This window comes from Phacochoerus africanus, chromosome 2 (genome assembly GCF_016906955.1).
Source record: "Phacochoerus africanus isolate WHEZ1 chromosome 2, ROS_Pafr_v1, whole genome shotgun sequence".
NCBI lineage: Eukaryota > Metazoa > Chordata > Mammalia > Artiodactyla > Suidae > Phacochoerus > Phacochoerus africanus.
In genome coordinates this window covers 135,189,180-135,211,711 of record NC_062545.1, presented here as the reverse complement: position 1 = coordinate 135,211,711, position 22,532 = coordinate 135,189,180, and the positions used below count along the sequence as shown (strand labels likewise).

Genomic DNA, 22,532 nt, shown 5'->3' with positions numbered 1-22,532 from the left:
GAGAGCACTGGGTCGCACGCGGGTTTGATTCCCCAGTCCAGCACACTGGGTTTAAGGATCCAGCGTTGCCAAGCTGCAACTTTTTTTTTTTTTTTTTGTCTTTTTGCTATTTCTTTGGGCCGCTCCCGCGGCATATGGAGGTTCCCAGGCTAGGGGTCCAATCGGAGCTCTAGCCACCGGCCTACCCCAGAGCCACAGCAACTCGGGATCCGAGCCGCGTCTGCAACCTACACCACAGCTCACGGCAACGCCGGATCCTTAACCCACTGAGCAAGGCCAGGGACCAAATCCGCAACCTCATGACTGTGGCTCAGATCTGATCACTGGCCAGGAACTCCATATGCTGTAAGGCGGTCAAAAATGAAGAAAAAAAAAAAAAAAAAAAAGAAAGAAAGAAAAGAAAAATGAAGAAAACTTGGAAAAACAGTTTTTGCTGAGGTGAATCTTCAATGAAATTTCATTTTTTAGTTCTTTATTGCTGTTATAATAGCAATGATGCAGTACATTTTAAAATATTTAATTTTACTGGTACATTCTCTCTCCCTTTTTTTTTTTTTCTCTTTGCCTTCACATTTAGTTTAAGTTTCTGCTTTTGAGAAAGTTATTGTGAAAGGAAACTAAGAGATTTTATGAGACTAAAGGTTGTAGAGAACATAGACGTGAATACATTAAATTCATGTTTATGTTTTCTTTGGATAAATACCCAGAAGTAGAATAGCTAGATTATATAGTAGTTCTTTTAACTCTGATTTCCACATACTATTTTCCATAGCGGATTGCACCAATTTACATTACCACGAACAGTGCACAAAGGTTTCCTTTCCTTTCTTTCTTTCTTTCTTTCTGTTTTTTTTTTTTTTTTTTTTTGGCCATACTCCTCATGGCATGCGGGAGTTCCCAAGCCAGGAGTCAAACCCTCATCACAGCAGCAACCCAAGCCACTGCAGTGACAAGGCCAGATCCTTAACCCACTGCACCACAAGGGAAACCCAAAAGTTTTCTCCACATCCTCACTGGCACTTGTTATTTCCTAACAATAGCCATTTTGACAGGCCTGGGGTGGTATCTCATTGAGGTTTTGATCTGCATTTCTTTGATGATATTGAGCATGTTTTCATGTGCCTGTTGGCCATCTGTATGCCTTCTTTGGAAAAATGTTTATTCCTATCTTTTTTATCCTATCATTTTTTAACTGGATTGTTTGGGGTTTGAGATACTGAGTTGTGTGAGTTCTTTGTATGTTTTGTATATCTATAGCCCCTTTAGTGGAAATAGCCCTAAAAATAAGTAAGGACATAAGGAATATAGCATCCTTGATTCTATATTCAAAAATAATGATCTAAAATGAGATTCTAGGAAGTTCTCTTCTGTTGCAGCAGGTTAAGGATCCAGCATTGTCACTGCAGCAGCTTGGGTCGCTGCTGTGGCACGGGTTCAATCCTGGCCCAGGAACTTCCACGTGCCTTAGACACAGCCAAAAAATAAAAATAAAATGAGATTCTAGAGTCTTGCCTGACTATGAGCCTCAAAATCAAGCTCATTTATAAAAATATGTAAGAAGAATTTGCCAAAGTAAAAGTGAGGACAAGTAAGGCGAGCAGAAGAAATAGTTCTCCATGCTTGAGAGACAGCAGGAAGGGCCAAGGCCAAGGCAGCTCCACTCAGGGCTCAGGCAGCTGGCCAGACCCCTCATGGCAGAAGGGTAAAGGCCCAGCACACAGAGCCTGAATGCCCAGCCTGGAAAAGGGCACATGTTCTCACAATAAGACTTCCACACAAAGGCCACTGTGGTCCTGCCAGCCATGCAGCAAAATCTGACTTGTCTCTCAGCAACTCATCTACTAGGGGTAGGGCATAGTACAGAAAGTTAACAAGGTGAAAGCCGCGGCTCTGAAGCTGCAAAACTGTTAATCAAGCCACCTCTAGGAAGGCTTTTATCAAGGATCTTAATTTGCTCCCAAGGTCCTATTTCTACACTGATTTAGCAGTTCTCGAGATAGCAATCTATTGTCCTCAGCCCACACTGGCCCCAAGCTTGGGGTTCTACTGCTCCTACAGGCTTGCCTTTGGTAGCCCCTCAAGGAGAAAAGCTCCCCAGGAAGGAGACAGCTTTATTTCTATCCCAGTTAAAGTCCCTATCCAATCCATTAATAGCCACAATAACCTTGGTCCAGGGCATTTCCTGGAGAAGCTATAACCAGCTGGGGTTAATGAACTCTCCCTACCATTAATTCCTGGGAGAGGCCATTGGTCTGAATTGTTACTTAATTACTCTTCTGTGTACAGCTTCATAAAGCAATGAAATGCCTTCTTTCAGGAAGAACAGAGATGGTAATGGGGGTCATCAGAGGCCATTAATTTTACAAATAGTTTGTTAGAAACTACAGTATGTTAAGAAGTCAGTCTGACTCACAAATCAACTCAATGCGGTCCTTATTAAGTCAAGATCCAAAACTGCCCAGGTTTCCATGATTCAGACACACCAGGTGACAAATGGTGTAGAATCTGGTCAAAATGTACATACTCAGGTATGCAGAAATATATTCTTTATATTCTGCAACTGATCTCATCTTCCTCTCTAGCTCTGTTGCCTTAAACTGGCAGGAAAGACTCAATGGGGCCAATTCAAGACTTTTCTCAGTTAAAAATCTCTTTCAGGTAATTCCTTAGTTTTCTAGGGAGATTCTCCCTTCCAGAGCACTCCTCTTTCCCAGGACAGTGGCAGGTGAAGAGGAAAGCTACATATCCCTAAGGAGTGTTGATGGAGGAGCTTTGGGTGTTCATGTTTCTTCCTGGTGCTCCTGGATCTGTTGACCTTTCAGGCTGCACACTGGCCCACAGGTGCTGATGACCACGGCCTTCGCTACTGCCTGTGAATGGGAAGTCTGGATTTTGTGTCCATCCCAGCTCACCCTAAGGTCTCCCACTTACTAGATCTCTTAAACCATCTACACCACACTTTTGGGTCTGGGAACACTCAGTTGCTTTCTCTGTATACCCTATTTATTTATTTATATATGGTCACACCCACGGCATATGGAAGGAAGTCCAAGTTAGGGGTTGAATTGGAGCTGCAGCTGCCAACCTACGGCATAGCCACAGTGACGCCAGATTCAAGCAGCATCTGTGATCTACACCACAGCTCATGGCAATGCCAGATCCTCAACCCACTGAGTGAGGCCAGGGATCGAACCTACTCCTCATGGCTATAAGTCAGGTTTATTATCACTGAAACACAACAGGAACTCCTGCACACCCAATTTAAAACTGCAAAAACTTCCCTCCCACAAATGCAGTACACACTACTTCACTACATCTCCATCACTCATTGATATTTCTTCCCAACATTCTCTTCTTTTATCATACCAAATAAATTTACTCATTTGTTTTGTTGCTTTTGTTATCCCTCCCCCCATCACACAGAACCACACACACACACACACACACATGCCCTCACACATGCACCCTTCAGGGTAAACTTCTTGAGGGCAGATGCCTTGCTTGGCTGTTTTATTTACTCAGTCTCCTTAATGCTTAGCACAGTGTCTGGCATCCACAGGTGCTCCTTCAGTGATTCAGTGTTTGTCAGAGAATGAGTAGTTAGTTGGCTACATTGTGGGATTAGACTGCTGGCCTGAGGACTCAAACCTTCCATATCAGTCACACTTGGGCAGCAAGGGAGCTCAACCTGACAGAGAAATAAAAGACAGGGGCTCCCCCTTCATACCACCCAGAAATCAAATCCACTGAACCACTGCTGCCAGAGGGAAGGTGTGACCATGAAACATACACAACCATCCAGGCTCTGACATCTGCACAGATGATGAGAAATCGTTGCCACCCACCCTACTGTGACACGCTGCCCCACCCACCAAGTGTCAAGAGCAGAATCATGACTCCTCAGAAGGTTCTGAGATTCTATTGGATGGTTCCAGTGGGGAAACAGTAACCTCCTCAGAAGCAAACTGCCTAGGGCAGAATCAAGAAGACCATACACCCCAGAAGGGAGGTGGAGTTTATGGAAGAAATGGAGATAAAGAGGAAACCAAGGGCACAGAACAAGCCAAATTACTTACTTCTGCTTGTTTTTTCTGAGCCCTATTTAATACCTAAGATCTTAGCAACTGGAGATTCTCACAAAGGCCAGGCGAGAGAGCAGAGAGATTACTTTTATGGGCAGTTTTATACCTGCTCCCATGCCCACGGGCTCTTTAGGAAAGCAACTGGTTCTAGAGCAGAAAGGAACTTAAGAACAACTGCTAACCTCTATTGATTCCTATTGTTGTGTATAAATTCCCAAGGGTTTGGGGTTGGTGAACTATCTCTGAATATATCTGCTAGTGGGACAAAATATTGACATTTCCAGCTTTATCCCTGTATCCTCACTGTATCCTTACTGAGACATAATCAGATCACGAGTAGAAAACCAAAAGGCTAGATTTTATCATGGCCAAAAAGTGAAGGGTAGAGAGAAGAAACCAGTTAATATTGTTTTTCTATATGCTGGGGCTCTTTGCTATTTACTCTGTGTTTCACAAAAGGACTCATTTCCCCAATTCATTTGATACATCTTTGCTGATATTTTAGGAAATCTATAATGGAAGACCACAAGGAAGATCTGCTGGATTTTGAGTAAGTAATCATGATTATGCAAAGCCACATCCAAGAACCAAAGGATGAAGCAGGTCTGCTGCGATGCTCTTCCTTCCTCTTCTAGTCTCCTCCTCTCTTACTCTATCCATCCCCAACTGTATATTCCATCCCAAGCATGCCCTGCCCTCCTGAGGCAATAGCTATTATAAATCCCCCACCCAGGCCAGCCTGTCCCAGGTAGGACTTGCCTTTCCAAAATCATCTCTCCTTCTTACTCAGAAGTCCCTCTGCCTCACTCCCTTACTTATGGTTAATCCTTTCAAAGGCAAACTAATCAATTCATTGACACAGAAGAAAAGTTTACTGCCAGCTTTCTAGACTCTAGTGTGACCCTTTTTTATTCCAACTTACTTCCTCAAAAGGGATGTTTGAAGTCTTGAAAGTGAATGCCTGTATCATACACATGTGCCCCTGGAGTGACTCTCATGGTAGATTCTCAAGCTTTGTAGCAGGCACTGGAGGAGAAGTTTTGAGATGGAAGTAGAGAGGGAAAAACTGAAGCTCTACCTGCTGGTGGAAATCTCCTGTGGCTCTGCACAAAGTTGGGCCCAATCATAATACATATGCCAGCTGTCTGTATAAAAGTACTCAAAAAAAGTGTACGGCAAAATGAACTTATGGTTACCAAAGCGGACAGGTCGGGTGAGGGACAGACTGGGGGTTTGGGATTGGCATATGCCCCAACTGATATATGGAATAATTAGCCAATGGGGGACCTGCTGTATAGCACAGAGAACTCTACACAATATTCTATGATAATCTATATGGGAGAAGAACTCTGAAAAAGAATGGATGTGTGTTTATGTACAACTGAATCACTTTGTTGTGTAGCAGAAATTATCACAGCATGGTAAATCAACTACACTTCAATAAAATTTCTAAAAAAATCAACCACTTCAAAAAAATGTATTGCATGAGAAAATTTTGTGAACAATTTATCTGAGAAACCAATGCTAAAGGCTATTTAAGGAAGAAAGACTTCTCCTGGAAACAGAGTGGAAGGCCACTAGTATATTGAGCATTTTGGCAGAAAAAGCCTGAGAAAAATCTCCTTTGCTGACTGAGAATTATTGAAACAAACTGTAGAGCATGACTACGAAATATGATTTTTTAAGAATGAAAAAGGAAAGAGATGCTCCCAGAAACAGCCAGGTTAATGAATTACATGCCTCCTAGATATCCCCTTTGGTCCAGAGATTATTGATCTTAAGATAACTAGCCCTTGTTCATTTTTGGGACTGAGTTTATAGGTCAGAGAAAGTGGAAATCTTAAGATTGGCCCAGTCAAAAAGGAACATTAACAGTTTGAATATGGACCTTGAAAGGGATATGCAGAGAATAGATGAAGCAAATCAGGAACTTCTTCTCAAAATTCACAAGAAAGAAGATGAGATTCAAAGGTGAGTGTCAGGGTTTCATGTGAGAAGTTCCCAAACCAGAGGACAGGGTGGGAGAGAAGTGATGGTACATTTTCCTGTTTGTGCTAGAGACCTAAATCTTGTACAACAAAGTTTCTTCTTCATTCTTTGGCATTTCTCTGTTGTTCAAACCCCAAAATTCAGCAAGTTTTAAAGAGATTCCTTTAAAAACTGGGTGATATTTACCCGAGTTGAAAGAACACTGGGGTGTTTGACTTGAGCATGAAAAAATCTTGCTTTTCCTGGCTTGAAAGTGATTCTGACTCAAAGGATCCAGGAAAGAATGGTTTCCAACTTGAGATTCAGGTTTATTGTCATCTAAGTACCCTTGAAACTGATGTGTGTTTTATCAGTTCTGAAACTGCCAGTTCCTCGGTGTGTGCTTGTGTCATGCAGGCTGGAAAGTGAGATCATTCAGACCAGGGACCTGGCAGAGGAGGAGGAGTGGGAGAAGGAGAACTTCACCACAATGGAAAGGGAAAGAGCCTTGCAGGAGCTAGAAGAAGAAACAGCCAGGCTGGTAAGCTTGGAGCTGGGAAGGGCCATTTGACAGGCTTTATTCATCATCCTGTCTCTCACCAACTGTCAGATAAGCTAGTCTCTCATTTTGACAGACAAGGAGTAGACATCTCAAAAGTCATGGCAGGGTGTTCCATCATGGAAGGTTGTGTGGAGGGCAAGATTTCTTGGGTAATATTTAGTATTGGGAAGGAAGGTTATGTGGAGGGTAAGGTTTCTTAGGTAATATTTAGTATTGGGAAGTCCTGCATGTGGGCATCTCTAGTCCTGTTAGGTTGGTGTCCATGTACTGAGATCAAACCACAGGTTCTTTACCTGACATTATGCAGTATGGCATAGTTCCTATAGGAAAATATCACTGGAGTGAAATGGTCAACAATAAACTGAATAAAGACAGATTATGATGTGCAGACATACACTTAGACTCTGCTTCTTTCTCTCAACAGGAAAGGAAGAATGAGACTCTGGTCCACAGCATAGCAGAACTTGAAAGAAAGGTGGGATGGGGCTCTTGTGTTCCCCAGTGTTCCCACAGCATCCCATTAGTCATCAAAGATGTGAGGGAGGGAAAATGATTATAGGGGATCCCACATGTCAGAGAGGTCTGTTCCGGGGATGGGTATGACTCCTGTTCCACTCCCCTGAGGCTGATCCTCATGATCCACATGCCATGGATATTCCCTGCAATGTGAGATGAAAGCAGTGGGTGAAGTATTCGGGGTATTCAGCAATCCCATGGATCCTTCATTCTATTACAAGAAAACAGATTCCACTAAACACCCTGTTGAAGTGGTTGGCTGGCAACTTGTAGTAAGAGGTTAATTTTACTTACATCAGAGACTTTTAAAAAATGCTAATTCCTAAGGATTCCATTTTCCTTTTCTAAACATCCTCTCTACCTCAACTCCTATCCAGAATATGGAGGAATGCTTATGATTACACTACATCACCCAGCATGGATGAGGGGTTCAGAAAAATACTCCTGCCATGAGCAGACTCCAGCTTTGGTGGTGAAGACTAGTGAGAGGAGGAAGGTAGAATAAAAATGTTTCTAAGGGCACCAAGTAACCACCAAGAGACCATCTGCTGGCAGCTTTATCAGCTGCCAAATTACTGGCCCCCACATACCAGAGAATACCCCTATCTTCTATATTTTTCATTTGATGTATTTTTCATTTGCAATATATTTCTTTATTTAAAAATGTAGCTTACAAGGAAATCACAAAAGGCAACTAAGTGTGAACAAGGCAATCTAAAGGGAACCCCAGAAGAATCAAAGGTAAATGGAAAAGCAATCCCTTTTTTTAAATTTCCAATTTTTTACTGGATTGGCAGTTGACTTACAATGTTGTGTTAGTTTCAGGTGTACAGCAAAGTGAACCAGTTGTACATAGACATATATCCATTCATTTTCAGATTCTTTTCCCATATAGGTTACTACAGAGCACTGAGTAGATCTTCCTTTGCTGTAGGTATAGTAAAGACCTTCCTTGTACAAATAGTTTGTCCTTGTTACTCATCTGTTAATCTCAACCTCCCATTTCATCCCTCCTCCCCAACATTTCCCCTTTGGTAACCATAATCTTTGAATCTGTTTATGTTTTGTAAATAAGTTCATTTATATCATCATTTTTTTAAGATTCTACATATTAGTGGTATCATACAACATTTGTGTTTGTCTTACTTCACTATGATAATTTCTAGGTCCATCCATGTTGCTGCAAATGGCATCATTTCATTCCTTTTTATGGCTAATATTCCATTGTACATATGTACCACATTTTCTTTATCCATTCTTCTATTGATGGACATTTAGGTTGCTTTCATGTTCTGGCTATTGTAAATAGTGCTGCAATGAATATTGAGGTGCATGTATCTTTTAGAATTATGGTCTTCTCTAGCTATTTGCCCAGGAGTGAGACTGCTAGATCATATGGTAATTCTATATTGAGTTTTTTAAGGAATCTCCATACTGCTCTCCATAGCAGCTGCACCAGCTTACATTCCCACCAACAGTGTAGGAGGGTTCCCTTTTCTCTATACCCTCTCCGGCATTTGTTATTTGAAGACTTTTTGATGATGGCCATTCTGACTGGTGGGAGGTGATACCTCACTGTAGTTCTGATTCGCCTTTTTCTAATAATTAGTGATGTTGAGAATCTCTTTATCTTAAATGGGTTTGGACTATGTGACCAGGAAATAAGCCTTCAAATGGAAAGAAAGTCAAAGTTGGGATAAATTCTTTGTGGTTTTTGTTGTTTTTTACCATGTCAGACATAAGTCTGGGCACAGAGTACTGAATTTTCCTCTCTTCTTAGCAAAGAATTTCACTCTGAAGCTGCATTTTTTTTCCTCTCTTCCATGAGGAAGAGCAGAACACAAACACATATATAATACTGGGGGCAACCAGAGTCCCTAATTTAAATCCTGACCCCAGCACTTAGTGTTGTATATGAAGTTGGGCCATTTAATCTGTCCCTCCTAGCCTCAGTTTGAAAACTGAATGAAATTGTGCACATATCCCTTGTCTTTCTTGAAGTCACAAAACTTCCAAGTTAACTATTTAAAAGTCTGGCTGAGGCATATGTATGAATTCATAGAGGCAGAGTTAGGATCTGTAAATCTACTGTGTGCTAGGCAATTTACATATCCTGTCATTGAAGCCAGTCTAGAAAAGAAACCATTAAACTGGTCTTTCAAATATTTAGTAGTTCTACCTGCTTAGTGCACCATACACTGCTTATCATTTCTCTAATTTTGTTCTAAAGCTAAGAAACTGGGTGTAACCACAACCCATCTGATCAAAGGTGCAAGAAGAATTAGATATTTACTTGCTTTATTCAGAGAGCAGATAAAATTCTAATTTGATACTTTCTGTAGAACTGTGTCTTTGTCTTTGCCTTATCTAATTTTCTTTAGCTACTTAGCCTATACTGTGTATATGAAGCCTCTGAAGATAAGGAAACACTGAAAATAGAAATAGAAAATGAAAAAATAGAGAATTATTTCCCTACCTTCTTTTGGCTAAATTAGTGTAGATGGACACACACACAACACACAAATAGGAATTTAAAGCCACCAAATAGGAGTTCCCGTCGTGGCGCAGTGGTTAACGAATCCGACTAGGAACCATGAGGTTGCGGGTTCGGTCCCTGCCCTTGCTCAGTGGGTTAACAATCCGGCGTTGCCGTGAGCTGTGGTGTAGGTTGCAGACGTGGCTAGGATCCCGCATTGCTGTGGCTCTGGCGTAGGCCGGTGGCTACAGCTCCGATTAGACCCCTAGCCTGGGAACCTCCATAAGCCGAGGGAGCAGCCCAAGAAATAACAACAACAATAACAACAACAAAAAGACAAAAAATAAATAAATAAAGCCACCAAATATGCTTGCTTGGCTGTGCTAATCCAGGAAACATCTGAAAGAAAGAAATCTGGAGCCTGCATGTACATCAGGATGAAACTGAAGCAAAAGCTAGAAAGGATTATAAAGCCCCTTGGCTGTCTTGGTGAACCACAGCAGTCAGGAGATTGATTTTCTTCCTTCTCCTGCCCCAAACAAGTTTTCCTAACAGTAAGCCTGCCAGAATCTAGTGGTGCCACTTCAATGTTGGCTATGTCAGGTGAGTTGAACTGACAGAGAGTTCCAGGTGTTGTCAGAACAATGGCCATTATTTTTCCTGGCAGCAACAAGCCCAACCCTAAGGAGTTTTAGAGTATTATTAATCCTTTGAAATGTTCCCTTTTGCCTACCTGTTTCACAGAATTTGTAGGGTGGTATCTCTAATTATATGAAATATGCAGCATCTCCTTTGCTTCCATTCCTCTTGGATGCTGGTGATCAGTTCAGCAGTTTAATGGGTAACCTGATTCAATATAGCCTTTGGCATATTTTGCTCTCTAGTTCTGAATGTAATTGACTGGAGGCGGGGAAGGAACTGTTAGAAGAGTCCAGGTGTAAAATAATGGTACCTGGTTAAAGTGGGAACAGCCCAGCTGAAAGAAAAGGAAGGAAAAACTGCAGTCATATCTATTCTCCCTACAGAATATACTCCAAATGCATGCATTCTTCTCTATCTACTAATACTGTTACTACACCTCTCTTGCAAGACACAGAACCCTCACCTGGATGCTGAAGTAACCTCCAAGCTAGTCTTCCTGTTTCAACCCTTACTGCTAAACAATTTCACTCTTCTTAAAGACTCTTCTTTAAAAACAGATTAGATTGTGTCTTTACTACCTGAAGTTCTCTGTTGGCTTCTCACTACAATTAGAATAAAGAACCAGACTTTTTCTAGAAGGTATAAGGCCCTACATATGTAATCTCATCAGTGGCTACTTTTCCCCACTTTACCTGTATTCCCCTGTGCTCCAGCCATATAACTTCTTCAAAGGTGTGCAACTTGATAGTCTTGACGCTTGTTATAACCTCTGCATGGGACCTTTTTCCTTCAGATCTCCGTTTGGCTAAGATTTAGCATTTATATTTCAGCTCAAGCCTTATCTCATCAGAGAGGGCTTCACCAGCTACCTATAATAGCCCTTAAGCCAACACCCACTCTCATCACATTACTCTGCTTTATTTTATTCATAGCACTTATCATTATCATGTTGACTTATCTGTGATGTACCCCAACTAGAATGTTAACTCTTTGAGGCAGGGAGCCTGGGAGTCCTGTTCGCAACTGTATTCTCAGTCCTCCCCCAACACTTTCCCTGTCACTCCAGTATAGTGGCTGATAGAGAACAGGCTTTCATCAAACATTCAAGGACAGAAAAGAATGAAGAAGGGTATACGGAGAGAGAAAGCAATGAATATATATAAGGAAAGGGAAGAGCCACATTTTCAAGATTGATGTTTTTCTAAGAGAAATAGCTAAGAAAGAGGTAAGCTAAGAATTATAAGTTTAAGGGCAAAGGAAGCACTGATGAATGCTTAGTGGTCAAGAGTGTGGAAGTACAGGTCACCAGGCAGCTACAAAGGACACTAGATGGTTTCACTCCTCTCCATCAAAAAGATATGTAAACTCATACCTGATGCACTTCAACCACCTGTCCAAGTGAGATAACCTCTGTGATAGCATTTTAGAATAGAATCCTGTTTTTGCCTTGCTGAGTTACCAGCCTCCTTCCCTATCTGTAGGCTAAGTTACAACAGCTGGAAGCCTCCTGTGTGGACCAAGAGAAGGATCTGGCCAAGGTAATGACAGTAACTTCAATGTTACTTCTCTCACAGGAAGGGGGAGACTCGACTCTTGGTCAGACAATGGGATGCATTCTTCAAATAATTTGAGTTCTATAATAAGGTTCCAGATCCAAAACCAGCAATGGAGTCAAGTGGGGATGAAGGAAAAGAAGATGAACACAGTCTCCTGGGTTACCTTCTCCCTAACATTTTTATAGAATATAGTCCATAATCTGTATCTTCAACAAATGAGTGCCTTTTCTTCTACCAACTGTCCCCAAACAATTTCCATGGGACTATAAAATGGAGCTTGTTTATCCTCAAAAAAATGAGCTTAAATGTACAGAAAAAAAAACATATTTAGAACAATCAGAAAACCACATTTAAGGCCTGGGACACAGGAAAAAAACAAGTATCCTCTTCACTGAGAGAAATTTAAGACTAAATTTTGAATCCCTAGGTAATAGAAGACTATGCATTTGTGGCCCAGCTCTGTGAAGATCAGGCCCTCTGCATAAAGGTACAGCCTTTCAGTCAAGGGAAAAGCAAAGGAGTTGTTCACATACAGGGTGAAATGGAACCAGGCTTCTCAGAAAATACTGTCTGGAACAATTATAACTCTTCAAAGTGTCACTCCAAAGGGACTTTAGGGTCTTTGACACTCCACCACCAATATTTTGATACTTCCCTGGTCTCCCAGTCTCTGTGCCCTTAACTTAATCATGAGCACTTTTCCTATTTTTAATCCCAGTTACCCCCAGGGACCTGTCTAATGATGAAATGTAGTATGAGATCAGTGGTGGTGAGGTGGTGGCTAGGAATGAGACAAAGTAGCAGTGGGTATACCAAACATTCAAGTTACAATGTAATAATGCATATTTATTATGATTATGATTAGAAAAAGCATAGGACTTGAATCAGTAACTGCTTTCTTTCATTTCTCTTTGAAGAAGTACCAGGAAACTTTGAGGAAAATAGAGGAAGAACTAGAGACTCGGTTCCTTGAGAGAGAAGTGTGAGCTTTGGCAAACAAAGGAACATCCTGGTTTTAGTGGTAACTCCATCTCAGCCTGGGTCAGAGCAAACATCTCTCTGACTAATTCCAGTTTGAAACTGCATGAGCCGCAACACCACATCACATACATTTCCCCTCCGTAGAGAATGGGTCGACACACAACAAACCAGACCAATTTTATTATTTTTACTGCTATTATCATTTTATTTACAGGCAAACAGAGGCAAAAAAGTCATGACATAAGTTTCTAAAAATTGTTTTTAAACCCAATTATATTTGAAAACCACTCTCCCATGTAGTACACCAACAGCTACTTTATTTATAGTCTTTTTGACAGAGACTGTTAGTTTTATTTTTACCAGCATCAGTAAATCTCTTGCTTAAAGTAATATAATCTTTTGTTGGTCAAATAATCATCAAGAATATACACTACACCTTTGCTCTTAAGCTTGGCCATGGGACTAAGTTATGATTAATAAGATGTAAGCAGACAAACTTTCCTGTATCTTCTACATATTTCTCTAAGAAATGGTAAGTCCCCATGCCTTACCCTTCTTCCTCTTCACACATTACTCCCCTTTACACCTTGAACAAAACCACACCAACTTTAAGATGCAGGTCCTTCTCCCAGCCTTCTTAAAACACTGTAGAAACACATCTCCCATCATAATTTTATCACATTACCAATTACTCAGGTTTATATTAAAGACAGCAACATGTGCTTTAAAAAAATGTTGGTGGTCAGGCATCTTGGTAAGTAAAGTATTATATTTCACAAAAAAGGCATTAAAACTAACACTATCCTCACTTCCCCCAAATATACAGAAACCCAACACTATGAGATAGGCATGACATTAATCTCCAGGCAGAGATTAAGGCTAACATATTATGAAACTCAAACTGTGTACTATGTTAAACATAAATTTTTTAAAAAGCTTTCCTCCAAAAAAAAAAAAATACACCTTAAGTCTGTCATAAGAGCTTAAAAAGTGAGAAACTAAGACTTAAAACCTCACATTTCTTGCCCCTCTTTAGAAATTAAATCTTAATTCAGTCAAGAAGTATCTCTATTTATTAAATATTTTAGAACCCTTGGATCAGGACAAGAGACTCAAACTGCTTACAGCCTCTAAATTGATAGGTACACACCATGGCCTGGTATCCAGGGCACCAGGATTTGGAAGTCCTTGACCCTAAAGGACACCATCAAGTGCCCTGAAATCCATCCTGAGCACTAGGTACGGCTTGACTACTAAGCAAAGATTTCTAGAACAAGGCTATTCAACAGAAACTTCTATGCTATCTATGCAGTATCCACTCAGCTACCTACTGAGTACTTGAAAAATGAATAGTGTGAATGAGGAACTGATTTTTATTTTAACTAATTTAAACTGAAATAGCTACATGTAGTGACTAGCTACAACAGTGGACAGCATAGCAATAGAATATAAAACTGCTTTTAAATAACAAAAGCATAGCATGAATCTTTGAGTGCTCTTTACCCAAACCCTATCTTGGTTCTTTTCCCCCTAGATCAAAAGTCATGGGCATGAACTCTGCAAGCAAAGAGTGTAATAGCCAAAATAACCAGGTAATTTCCCACCCAGCTCCAACTTCTCGAATGTCATCACCCGTCAAAGGAGTTTCCAAAAATGTTGTAAGCCACCAAATCCCTATCAATCTTCCCATGTGCATTTTCCAAGAACAGTACCACAAATAATCCCAAAGCATTCCAACCTTAAACAAAAACAAAGAGGATGCTAAAGAACAACTGTCTTCCCTCTTATGGCTGTGCAAATGATGTGCTCTCAAAGAAACCAGCCTGAAGACCAGAGAGAGTTTAGAATGGAAGCAAAAGTAACAGGACCAGAGGGTGCACTCTATGGAGAGAAGGCCAATGCCTCTCTCTCTCTCTCTCACACACACATACACCCCATGCTTCCATCTCCTGAATTAACAGCAGTCTTTCCAGATGATCCCAACATGGTCCTGAATCTTTCACAACATAGCACCGGTGCATCTGTCACCACCTAATCAGAATTGGCCCGTGATTTAAAACAAAGGAAATAGTCACTTCTTTGTGATACAGCTTCAGGGTCTGCTCGTCTTTAACATCAGGATGTCACAAGAACATATGCAAAGATCTGAAGGAAACAGATTTGGAGGTAGAGCTCCAAAGCCTCAGGTCTACTTGGTGCCTTGTGGCAGCAAGTACAAAGGCTAAAAGATAAGCTTTTATTGGACTTGAATTGTAATTTATATTGGCTTTAGAGCCAAAGTTGACATTCATCAGAAATTTTATGTTGTTGAGATATATGGTCTTTTTAACCTCAGAAAAGAGAAGTTATTTCTTCCTTAAAAGCAAATATCAACATTGGACTATTACCCTTGAGGGTAATAGTTTGAATATATGTTAAACCAGGTGGACAGTGACCATGGTTCCCGCTGTCTTGAATAAGTTATTCTGGTCCTGAGCTTATGTATTCCACTCAGCAAACAAAACTCCTGAAATTAACTGAAGTCCATCTCTCTAGAACCAAGCTTGGCATGCTACCTGGTGTGTCCCACGATCTATTTTCAGTGACTCCTCAAAGCATTCCTATGACCACCTATCAGAGAAACAACCAACCATCATCATTAAGATTATCAGAGTCTCATAATGGTTCAATGACCTATGATGTCTGACCTATCTTTATAAAGAGGTTACCTGAGCAGCTGACCAGCTGGCATGCCACTTAATCTCACTCAAGCTATAGAATCAAATGTGTAACCCAGAAAGCTTCTTTCTAATTCCAATTCTGTCAGCCTCATTTCCTCAATTTTAAAAAAATGATTGTAACTCTGCTTCCTTTTTATCTCACAAGGAAGTTAAAAGGAAATGAAAGGACTGAGAAAATATTTTGGAAGAGAGATTTTACAGAAATCCAGGCTATATCTTCATCTTTATATTTTTATAGCTTTTAAAATTTATCTCTTAGACTATGTTTATGTGGTTTTTGTAGCCTGTAAACATCTCTAAGAGTCACTGGCTAAATAGAAGGCAAAAGCATACTTTAGAGAACCCAGAATGTGGACTCAAAGGACCTGGGTTCCAGGCCTGGTCCTGCCACTTACTAGCTGTATAACCTTGGGCAACATTCCTTACCCTTCCGTGCCTTCATTTATTCCTATCAGTACATAAAAAGATAACACAGAGTTTTGTGTTGCCGTGAGCTGTGGTGTAGATCACAGAAGCGGCTCAGATCCCGCGTTGCTGTGGCTCTGGCGTAGGCCAGCAGCTACAGTTTTGATTAGACCCCTAGCCTGGGGACCTCCATATGCCACAGGAGTGGCCCTAGAAAAGGTAAAAAGACCAAAAAAAAAAAAAAAAAGATAATGCAATTATATGTGTGTATGTATGTATATATTTGTCTTAGAACATTTCACCTACTTATACATATGAGAAAAATTATAAAATATTATCTAAAATAACACTTAATTAATGGCTGACAGAATACTATTTGTCAGTGAAAACAGCCTCCAGAAATTGTTTCTTTATCAATCTCCTTTCTTCTTCTCCCAGGATAACTCTCTCCAAAAGAAGAAAACAGGGTTCTTTAAAAGGTAAGTAAATATCTTTGAGTAAACTTCCCAGAAAAATGGGAGTTCTACTTACTCATCCTGACAGACAGCAAAGTCTAGATGAGGAGAACACTGTACACACACATGCATACACACAAAAACACAGTCAACAAATTTGTGTCATCAATGACTACATTTCTTGGTTCAATGTTACAACTTCCTTGTCCAAAGGTAATTACTTATCTCAGCTTTCCAATATTAGAAGCCAATGGCCTTGCAATAATTAGAAACAGGAATCTTATCACCTAAAAGTGATGTGGCAAATCTCATACTTACTCCTTTTTCCCTTTAACAATTTCAACTAGTTTGATGTCTCTGGTTTCCCAGAAACATCAGTACACTAGAAATGGGGAGATCCTTTTCTGGTTCATAAGCATGATGATTGGGTTTTCACGCTATTGTCTAAGATGCGCCTCCTTCAAACTGTGATACAATGTCAGCCCATTACCCCCTGACAGGAAAAAGAAAAATAAAGATAGGGAGAGAGTTTCTAAATGCAAGTATACCACTGCCTGACAGCAGATAAGAGAGAAAATGACTGTGAAAAAGAGATAGCCCCTAACAGTATCCACCACATAATAATTGCTCAGAAATCTTGTTAAGCCAAGTAAGAACTCAAGATTCAAACAACTAAGTGGATATTAGTCCTGAGGGAATCACTATGATAGCAAAGTAAAATTGATATTCATGAAGCCCCTGCATTTTCTAAGAAAAGGTCAAATTATGTTCAACATCATATGTTTAAGAAGACAGAGGGAAACATATTTAAAGTGTTATGAAATATGATTTAGAAAGAGTCCAATAAAATGGTTAATATGAAATTATTGGTGCTTAAAGGTCATCTACAGTGGTCTGAAAAATGCTAAAGACGAATAGCCCTTCATACAAGATACGTGAAGTTCTACATAATCCAATATCCCAAAATACAATGTTCCCAGAACAATGGGCAGAATTTTCCCTAGAAGCCCTAGGTCACTTCCCCCCATAATTCAATACCAGTGAGCAACATGGTGTTGCCCAAGTGAATGCCTGGGATAAGAAATGTCTGCCTTAAAGAGAGTTGGTGTCCTAAAGAAACATCAGCCCAGCAAGTCTACTTCATCATATCAAACAACAAATGTCTTCCCTCTAGTTCATATCCATCATCCTTGGGGCACTAGTGTACTATATGCTGACAAGAAATAAGAAAGCTGTGCTAGTCCTAAGATTTTCCCTGGGAATATCCTCCTGGAGCCTTTTCATGAATACTGTATCCAATGTGGTGGGAAGAGGTTTCTAAAAAAAAGTCTTTTGATTCTAATTTTGACCAAGATGCCGTAATAGAATGGATCCTGGCTCTTGTCGCCAAGATTAACTCTACAAGAAAACTTAAGAAAACTAGAGGGAAAAGGGTTGTATTTGACTGGTGAATGGAGGTGGGCCGTGAATTGGTCCTGGGGCAGGAGGCAGCCCAGCAAAGGGAGATAAGGGTAATATAGCAAAGGAAATAGGGGAGGTTGTCCCATGTAAATCATATTAAAACTGCAAGGGCAACATAATTTGTCAGTTTAAAAAAAAAAAAAAGGACTACCCTAAAGAAATTTATAGAAATTTACTTCGAAATATTTAAAGGCAACATGAATCAAAGAACAGAAATACCACGATATTGGATGGGAAGCCTTAATATTATAAATATATCAATGGTCTCCAAATGATTAGTGGAATCAATTTAATTTTAATCAAATTCCCCAAAATATTTTTCATGGAATTGAATAAAATTATACTAACATATACAGGATATGGAAGAGTAAAAGGTCAAAAATAACCTAGACAATTTTAAAGAAGAGCAAAGGGTGAGAAACATGCCCTTTGAGATATCAAGACTTAATATGACTGGGACTCTAGGGTTAGTAGATGCAAACTATTACATTTAGAATGGATAAACAATGAGGCCCACTGTATAGCATGGGAACTATATCAGTCTCTTGGACTAGCCCATGATGGAAGATAGTACAAGAAAGAGAAAATATATATATATATATATATATAAAACTGGGTCACTTTGCTGTACAGTAGAAATTGGCACAACATTTTAAATCAACTATACTCTAATAAAAAAAGAAAGAAAAGTTAAATATCTAATAAAAAAAAGACATAGGAATAGGAAAATCAACCAGTGGAATAGAACAAAAAATTCAGAAACAGTGCACATATAGAAACTTAATATATAATTGTGATTGTATGTCAGAAGGGAAATGAATGATTGATTGTTCAACAAATACAGTGGGGGGAAATGGTTATCCAGGAGAGGAAAAAAATAAGATTATATCACTACTATACTGTATAACAGAAAGCAATCCCAGATGTGTTAAGGATTTAAATGTTGATTTAAAAGAAAAAAATTTACAAAATTCAGCATTAGTCATCTACTGCCACATAACAAATTACCCCCAAATTTAGTGCCTTCAAACAACAAACATTTATCAACTCACATTTTCTGTGCATCAGAAATCTGTGAGCTACTTAGCTGTTAGACCCTTTCTAACAGGATCTGTTATGAGGTTGCAGTTGAGATGCTGCCTGAAATGACATTCAATAGAAGGCTTGGCTGAGACTAGAGGATCCATTTCCAAGGAAGCTGACTCACACAGCTGACTGTCAGCAGGAGGTCTCAGTTCCTCATCACATGGACCTCTCCATCAGGCTGCCTGTATGTCCTCGCCATCTGACAGCTGGCTTCCTCCTGAGAGTAAGGAGGAAGCTGCAACAATTTTAGTACATAGTCTAGAAAATCACACACTGTCACATCCACTATATTCTTTAGAAGTAAGTCATTAAGTCTAGTCCATGCTCCAGTGGAGAGGAATCCCTTCAAGGGGGGAGTATCAAAGAAATTTCAGACATATTTTTAAACTACCATAAACTCTTAATAGAAAATAGTATCTTTTAGGCCTTGAGTATAGGGAATGATTCTTTAAAGACACAAAAAGTAATGATTCTCATTAAAGGAAAGGTTGATAAATCAGACTTTATTAAAAATAACTTTTGTTCTTTAACACCTTGGAGCAAGTGAAAGTTATAGAGGGAAGATATTCAAATACACACAGTGGAAAATGATTGATAGCCAGAACATATGAAGAACTCCTACAAATCAATGAGAAAATCCCAAAAACATAGTAGATAAATGGGCAAAAGGAAATACATAAAATGACTAAGCCTATGAACAGATGTTCAGCATCATCGTTCAACAGGGAAATGCAAGCCAAGACCACAATGAGACATAACTTTGTACCCATTCGACTGGCAAAACTAAAAATCAGATGGTATCAAATGTTGGAGAGGATATGGATCCTCAGAAACATACACCGTGCTGGTGGAGTATAAATTGGTGCAACTGCTTTGGAAAACAATGTTCTAAAACAAAAATAAAAACAAGATAATTTCACTTAGTAACAAATGCTAAAAGAAAATTAAACATGGTGATGGAAGAAAGAATGGCTGGGGCAGGCCAGCATATGGGAAAAGACTGTCTTTATAAGGGGTTGTTGGGATGGAGATTTCTTAATAGGAGTCAGACATGCATTTAGGTATGACTATTTTGTTCCACTTTTTCTAACCTCTCATTAACATTTTCTTGACTCTTTCCAGGATTTTTCGATATTTCTTTTTCACCACACTGTTTTTCATCAGACTGCTGGGCTACTTGTTTTTCCATATAAGTTTTATAAATCCAGATCTCTTTGTCAATATACTGCCCAAGATACTGAGCAGGAACATCTTGTGGAAGCTAAGATGCTTCCTCTTTCCATCTCTCACGCTTGAGACAGAGGATGTGTTACCCCACTGACCCCAAGAACCATCCTTGAGCAAAAGAAGGCAAGTGGTATCTGAGTCGGCAAACTAGGAGACAGCAGAACTTGGGGAGGGAAGAGGTTTTCTTCAGTTTTCCTCTTGAGGTTTGCCTACTTGATTACCTTCCCTCCTTGTGTTATCTTTCCAAGATTGACCTTGCCCAATAAAGAGCTCTGTCAAGGGAAATCTGTGGCTAAATGTATAAGCTAAATAGTACCATAGTAAACAAACGAGTATTTTTGGAATAACATCGTAGAGGCTAAGCAAAGTTAGAGTTGATCAATTCTTCTAGTGAATCCTAAAAATATAAGATACTGGATCCCTGCAAAGCAGAAGATTGCTCACTACCTATATTAGAATTCTTTTGGAGTTCTTGTTGTGGCTCAGCAGTAACAAACCCAACTAATATCCATGATGACTCGAGTTTGATCCCTGGCCTCACTCAGTGGGTTAAAGATCTGGCATTGCCATGAGCTGCAGTGTAGGTCACAGATGAGGCTCAGATCTGGTGTTCATGTGCCTGTGGCATAGGCCAGCAGCTATAGCTCCAATTTTACCCCTAGCCTGGGAACTTCCATATGCCTTGGGTATGGCCCTGGGAAAAAAAAAAAAAAAAAAAAAACTCTTTGGTTGCAAGTTACCTTAGCTTAATCCAATTTATAATTTTATAGCATACAAAAATGTACTGCTTCATCAAACTAAAAATCTGGAGTTTCAGGCAGAGCTGGATCCTGAAGCCTTAAAGCAATGTCACTGGAGTTTTATCTCTCCATCTCTCTTCTCCTTGGAAAGGCACTTTCCTTTTAGTGGGACGATGCTGCCAACAACCTAAGTTTTATACCAGATTAGCAATCTTAGCAGAATGAAATAGTCTTTTCTAATAGCTCCAGCATGAGAGTTCAGATAAACTGCCTGAGCTGCGGTCAGTTGTCTATCCCATCCCACAATCAATGTGGCTAAAGGGACAGGAATACTCTGATCAAGCATGGATCCATGTCTGACCTTTTGTAAGGGACAGGGAGGTAAGGAGATAAGAAAAAGATAAGACCCTGACACCAATGGTCAATTAATCTTTGACAAGGGAGGCAAGAACATAAAATAGGAAAAAGAAAGTCTATTCAGCAAGCATTGCTGGGAAACCTGGACAGCTGCATGCAAAGCAATGAGACTAGAACACACCCTCACACAATGCACAAAAATAAACTCAAAATGGCTGAAAGACTTAAATATATGACAGGACACCATCAAACTCCTAGAAGAAAACATAGGCAAAACACTCTCTGACATCAACATCATGAATATTTTCTCAGGTCAGTCTCCCAAAGCAATAGAAATTAGAGCAAAAATAAACCCATGGGACCTCATCAAACTGAAGAGCTTCTGCACAGCAAAGGAAACCAAAAAGAAAACAAAAAGACAACTTTCAGAATGGGAGAAAATAGTTTCAAATGATGCAACCGACAAGGGCTTAATCTCTAGAATATATAAACAACTTATACAACCCAACAGCAAAAAAGCCAATCAATCAATGGACAAATGGGCAAAAGACCTGAATAGACATTTCTCCAAAGAAGATATACAGATGGCCAGCAAACACATGAAAAAATGCTCAACATCGCTGGTTATAAGAGAAATGCAAATCAAAACTACCATGAGATACCACCTCACACCAGTCAGAATGGCCATCATTAATAAATCCACAAATAACAAGTGCTGGAGGGGCTGTGGAGAAAAGGGAACCCTCCTGCACTGTTGGTGAGAATGTCAACTGGTACAGCCACTATGGAGAACAGTTTGGAGATACCTTAGAAATCTATACATAGAACTTCCATATGACCGCGCAATCCCACTCTTGGGCATCTATCCGGACAAAACTCTACTTAAAAGAGACACATGCACCCGCATGTTCATAGCAGCACTATTCACAATAGCCAGGACATGGAAACAACCCAAATGTCCATCGACAGATGATTGGATTCAGAAGATGTGGTATATATACACAAAGGAATACTACTCAGCTATAAAAAAAGAATGACATAATGCCATTTGCAGCAACATGGATGGAACTAGAGAATCTCATACTGAGTGAAATGAGCCAGAAAGACAAAGATAAATACCATATGATATCACTTATAACTGGAATCTAACATCCAGCACAAATGAACATCTCCTCAGAAAAGAAAATCATGGACTTGGAGAAGAGACTTGTGGCTGCCTGATGGGAGGGGGAGGGAGTGGGAGGGATCGGGAGCTCGGGTTTATCAGACACAACTTAGAATAGATTTACAAGGAGATC

At 39.9% G+C, this 22,532-nt stretch overlaps 1 protein-coding gene and 1 non-coding gene across 2 annotated transcripts; both read left to right on the top strand.

The window, feature by feature from the left end:
* The first annotated feature begins 4,597 nt into the window (after positions 1 to 4,597).
* On the top strand, positions 4,598 to 20,231 carry TMCO5A (transmembrane and coiled-coil domains 5A). The gene is made up of 11 exons (XM_047769454.1): positions 4,598 to 4,632; positions 5,904 to 6,053; positions 6,468 to 6,591; positions 7,037 to 7,087; positions 7,798 to 7,869; positions 11,728 to 11,784; positions 12,230 to 12,289; positions 12,720 to 12,784; positions 14,318 to 14,375; positions 16,347 to 16,387; positions 20,033 to 20,231. The coding sequence occupies exons 1-11, from the start codon at positions 4,598 to 4,600 to the stop codon at positions 20,229 to 20,231; spliced, it is 912 nt and encodes a 303-aa protein (XP_047625410.1).
* Positions 16,760 to 16,862, top strand: LOC125121790 (small nucleolar RNA U13). Its single transcript, XR_007133652.1, has one exon. It is a non-coding gene; the product is annotated as a small nucleolar RNA U13 (small nucleolar RNA).
* Positions 20,232 to 22,532: the final 2,301 nt, after the last annotated feature.

Coding starts and splice junctions, on each gene's coding strand:
- TMCO5A (XM_047769454.1), top strand. CDS start 4,598: ATGGAAGACCACAAGGAAGATCTGCTGGATTTTGA. Junction 7,870..11,727: donor GAACCCCAGAAGAATCAAAG/GTAAATGGAAAA, acceptor CCCTATCTGTAG/GCTAAGTTACAACAGCTGGA. Junction 14,376..16,346: donor GTAATAGCCAAAATAACCAG/GTAATTTCCCAC, acceptor TTCTTCTCCCAG/GATAACTCTCTCCAAAAGAA.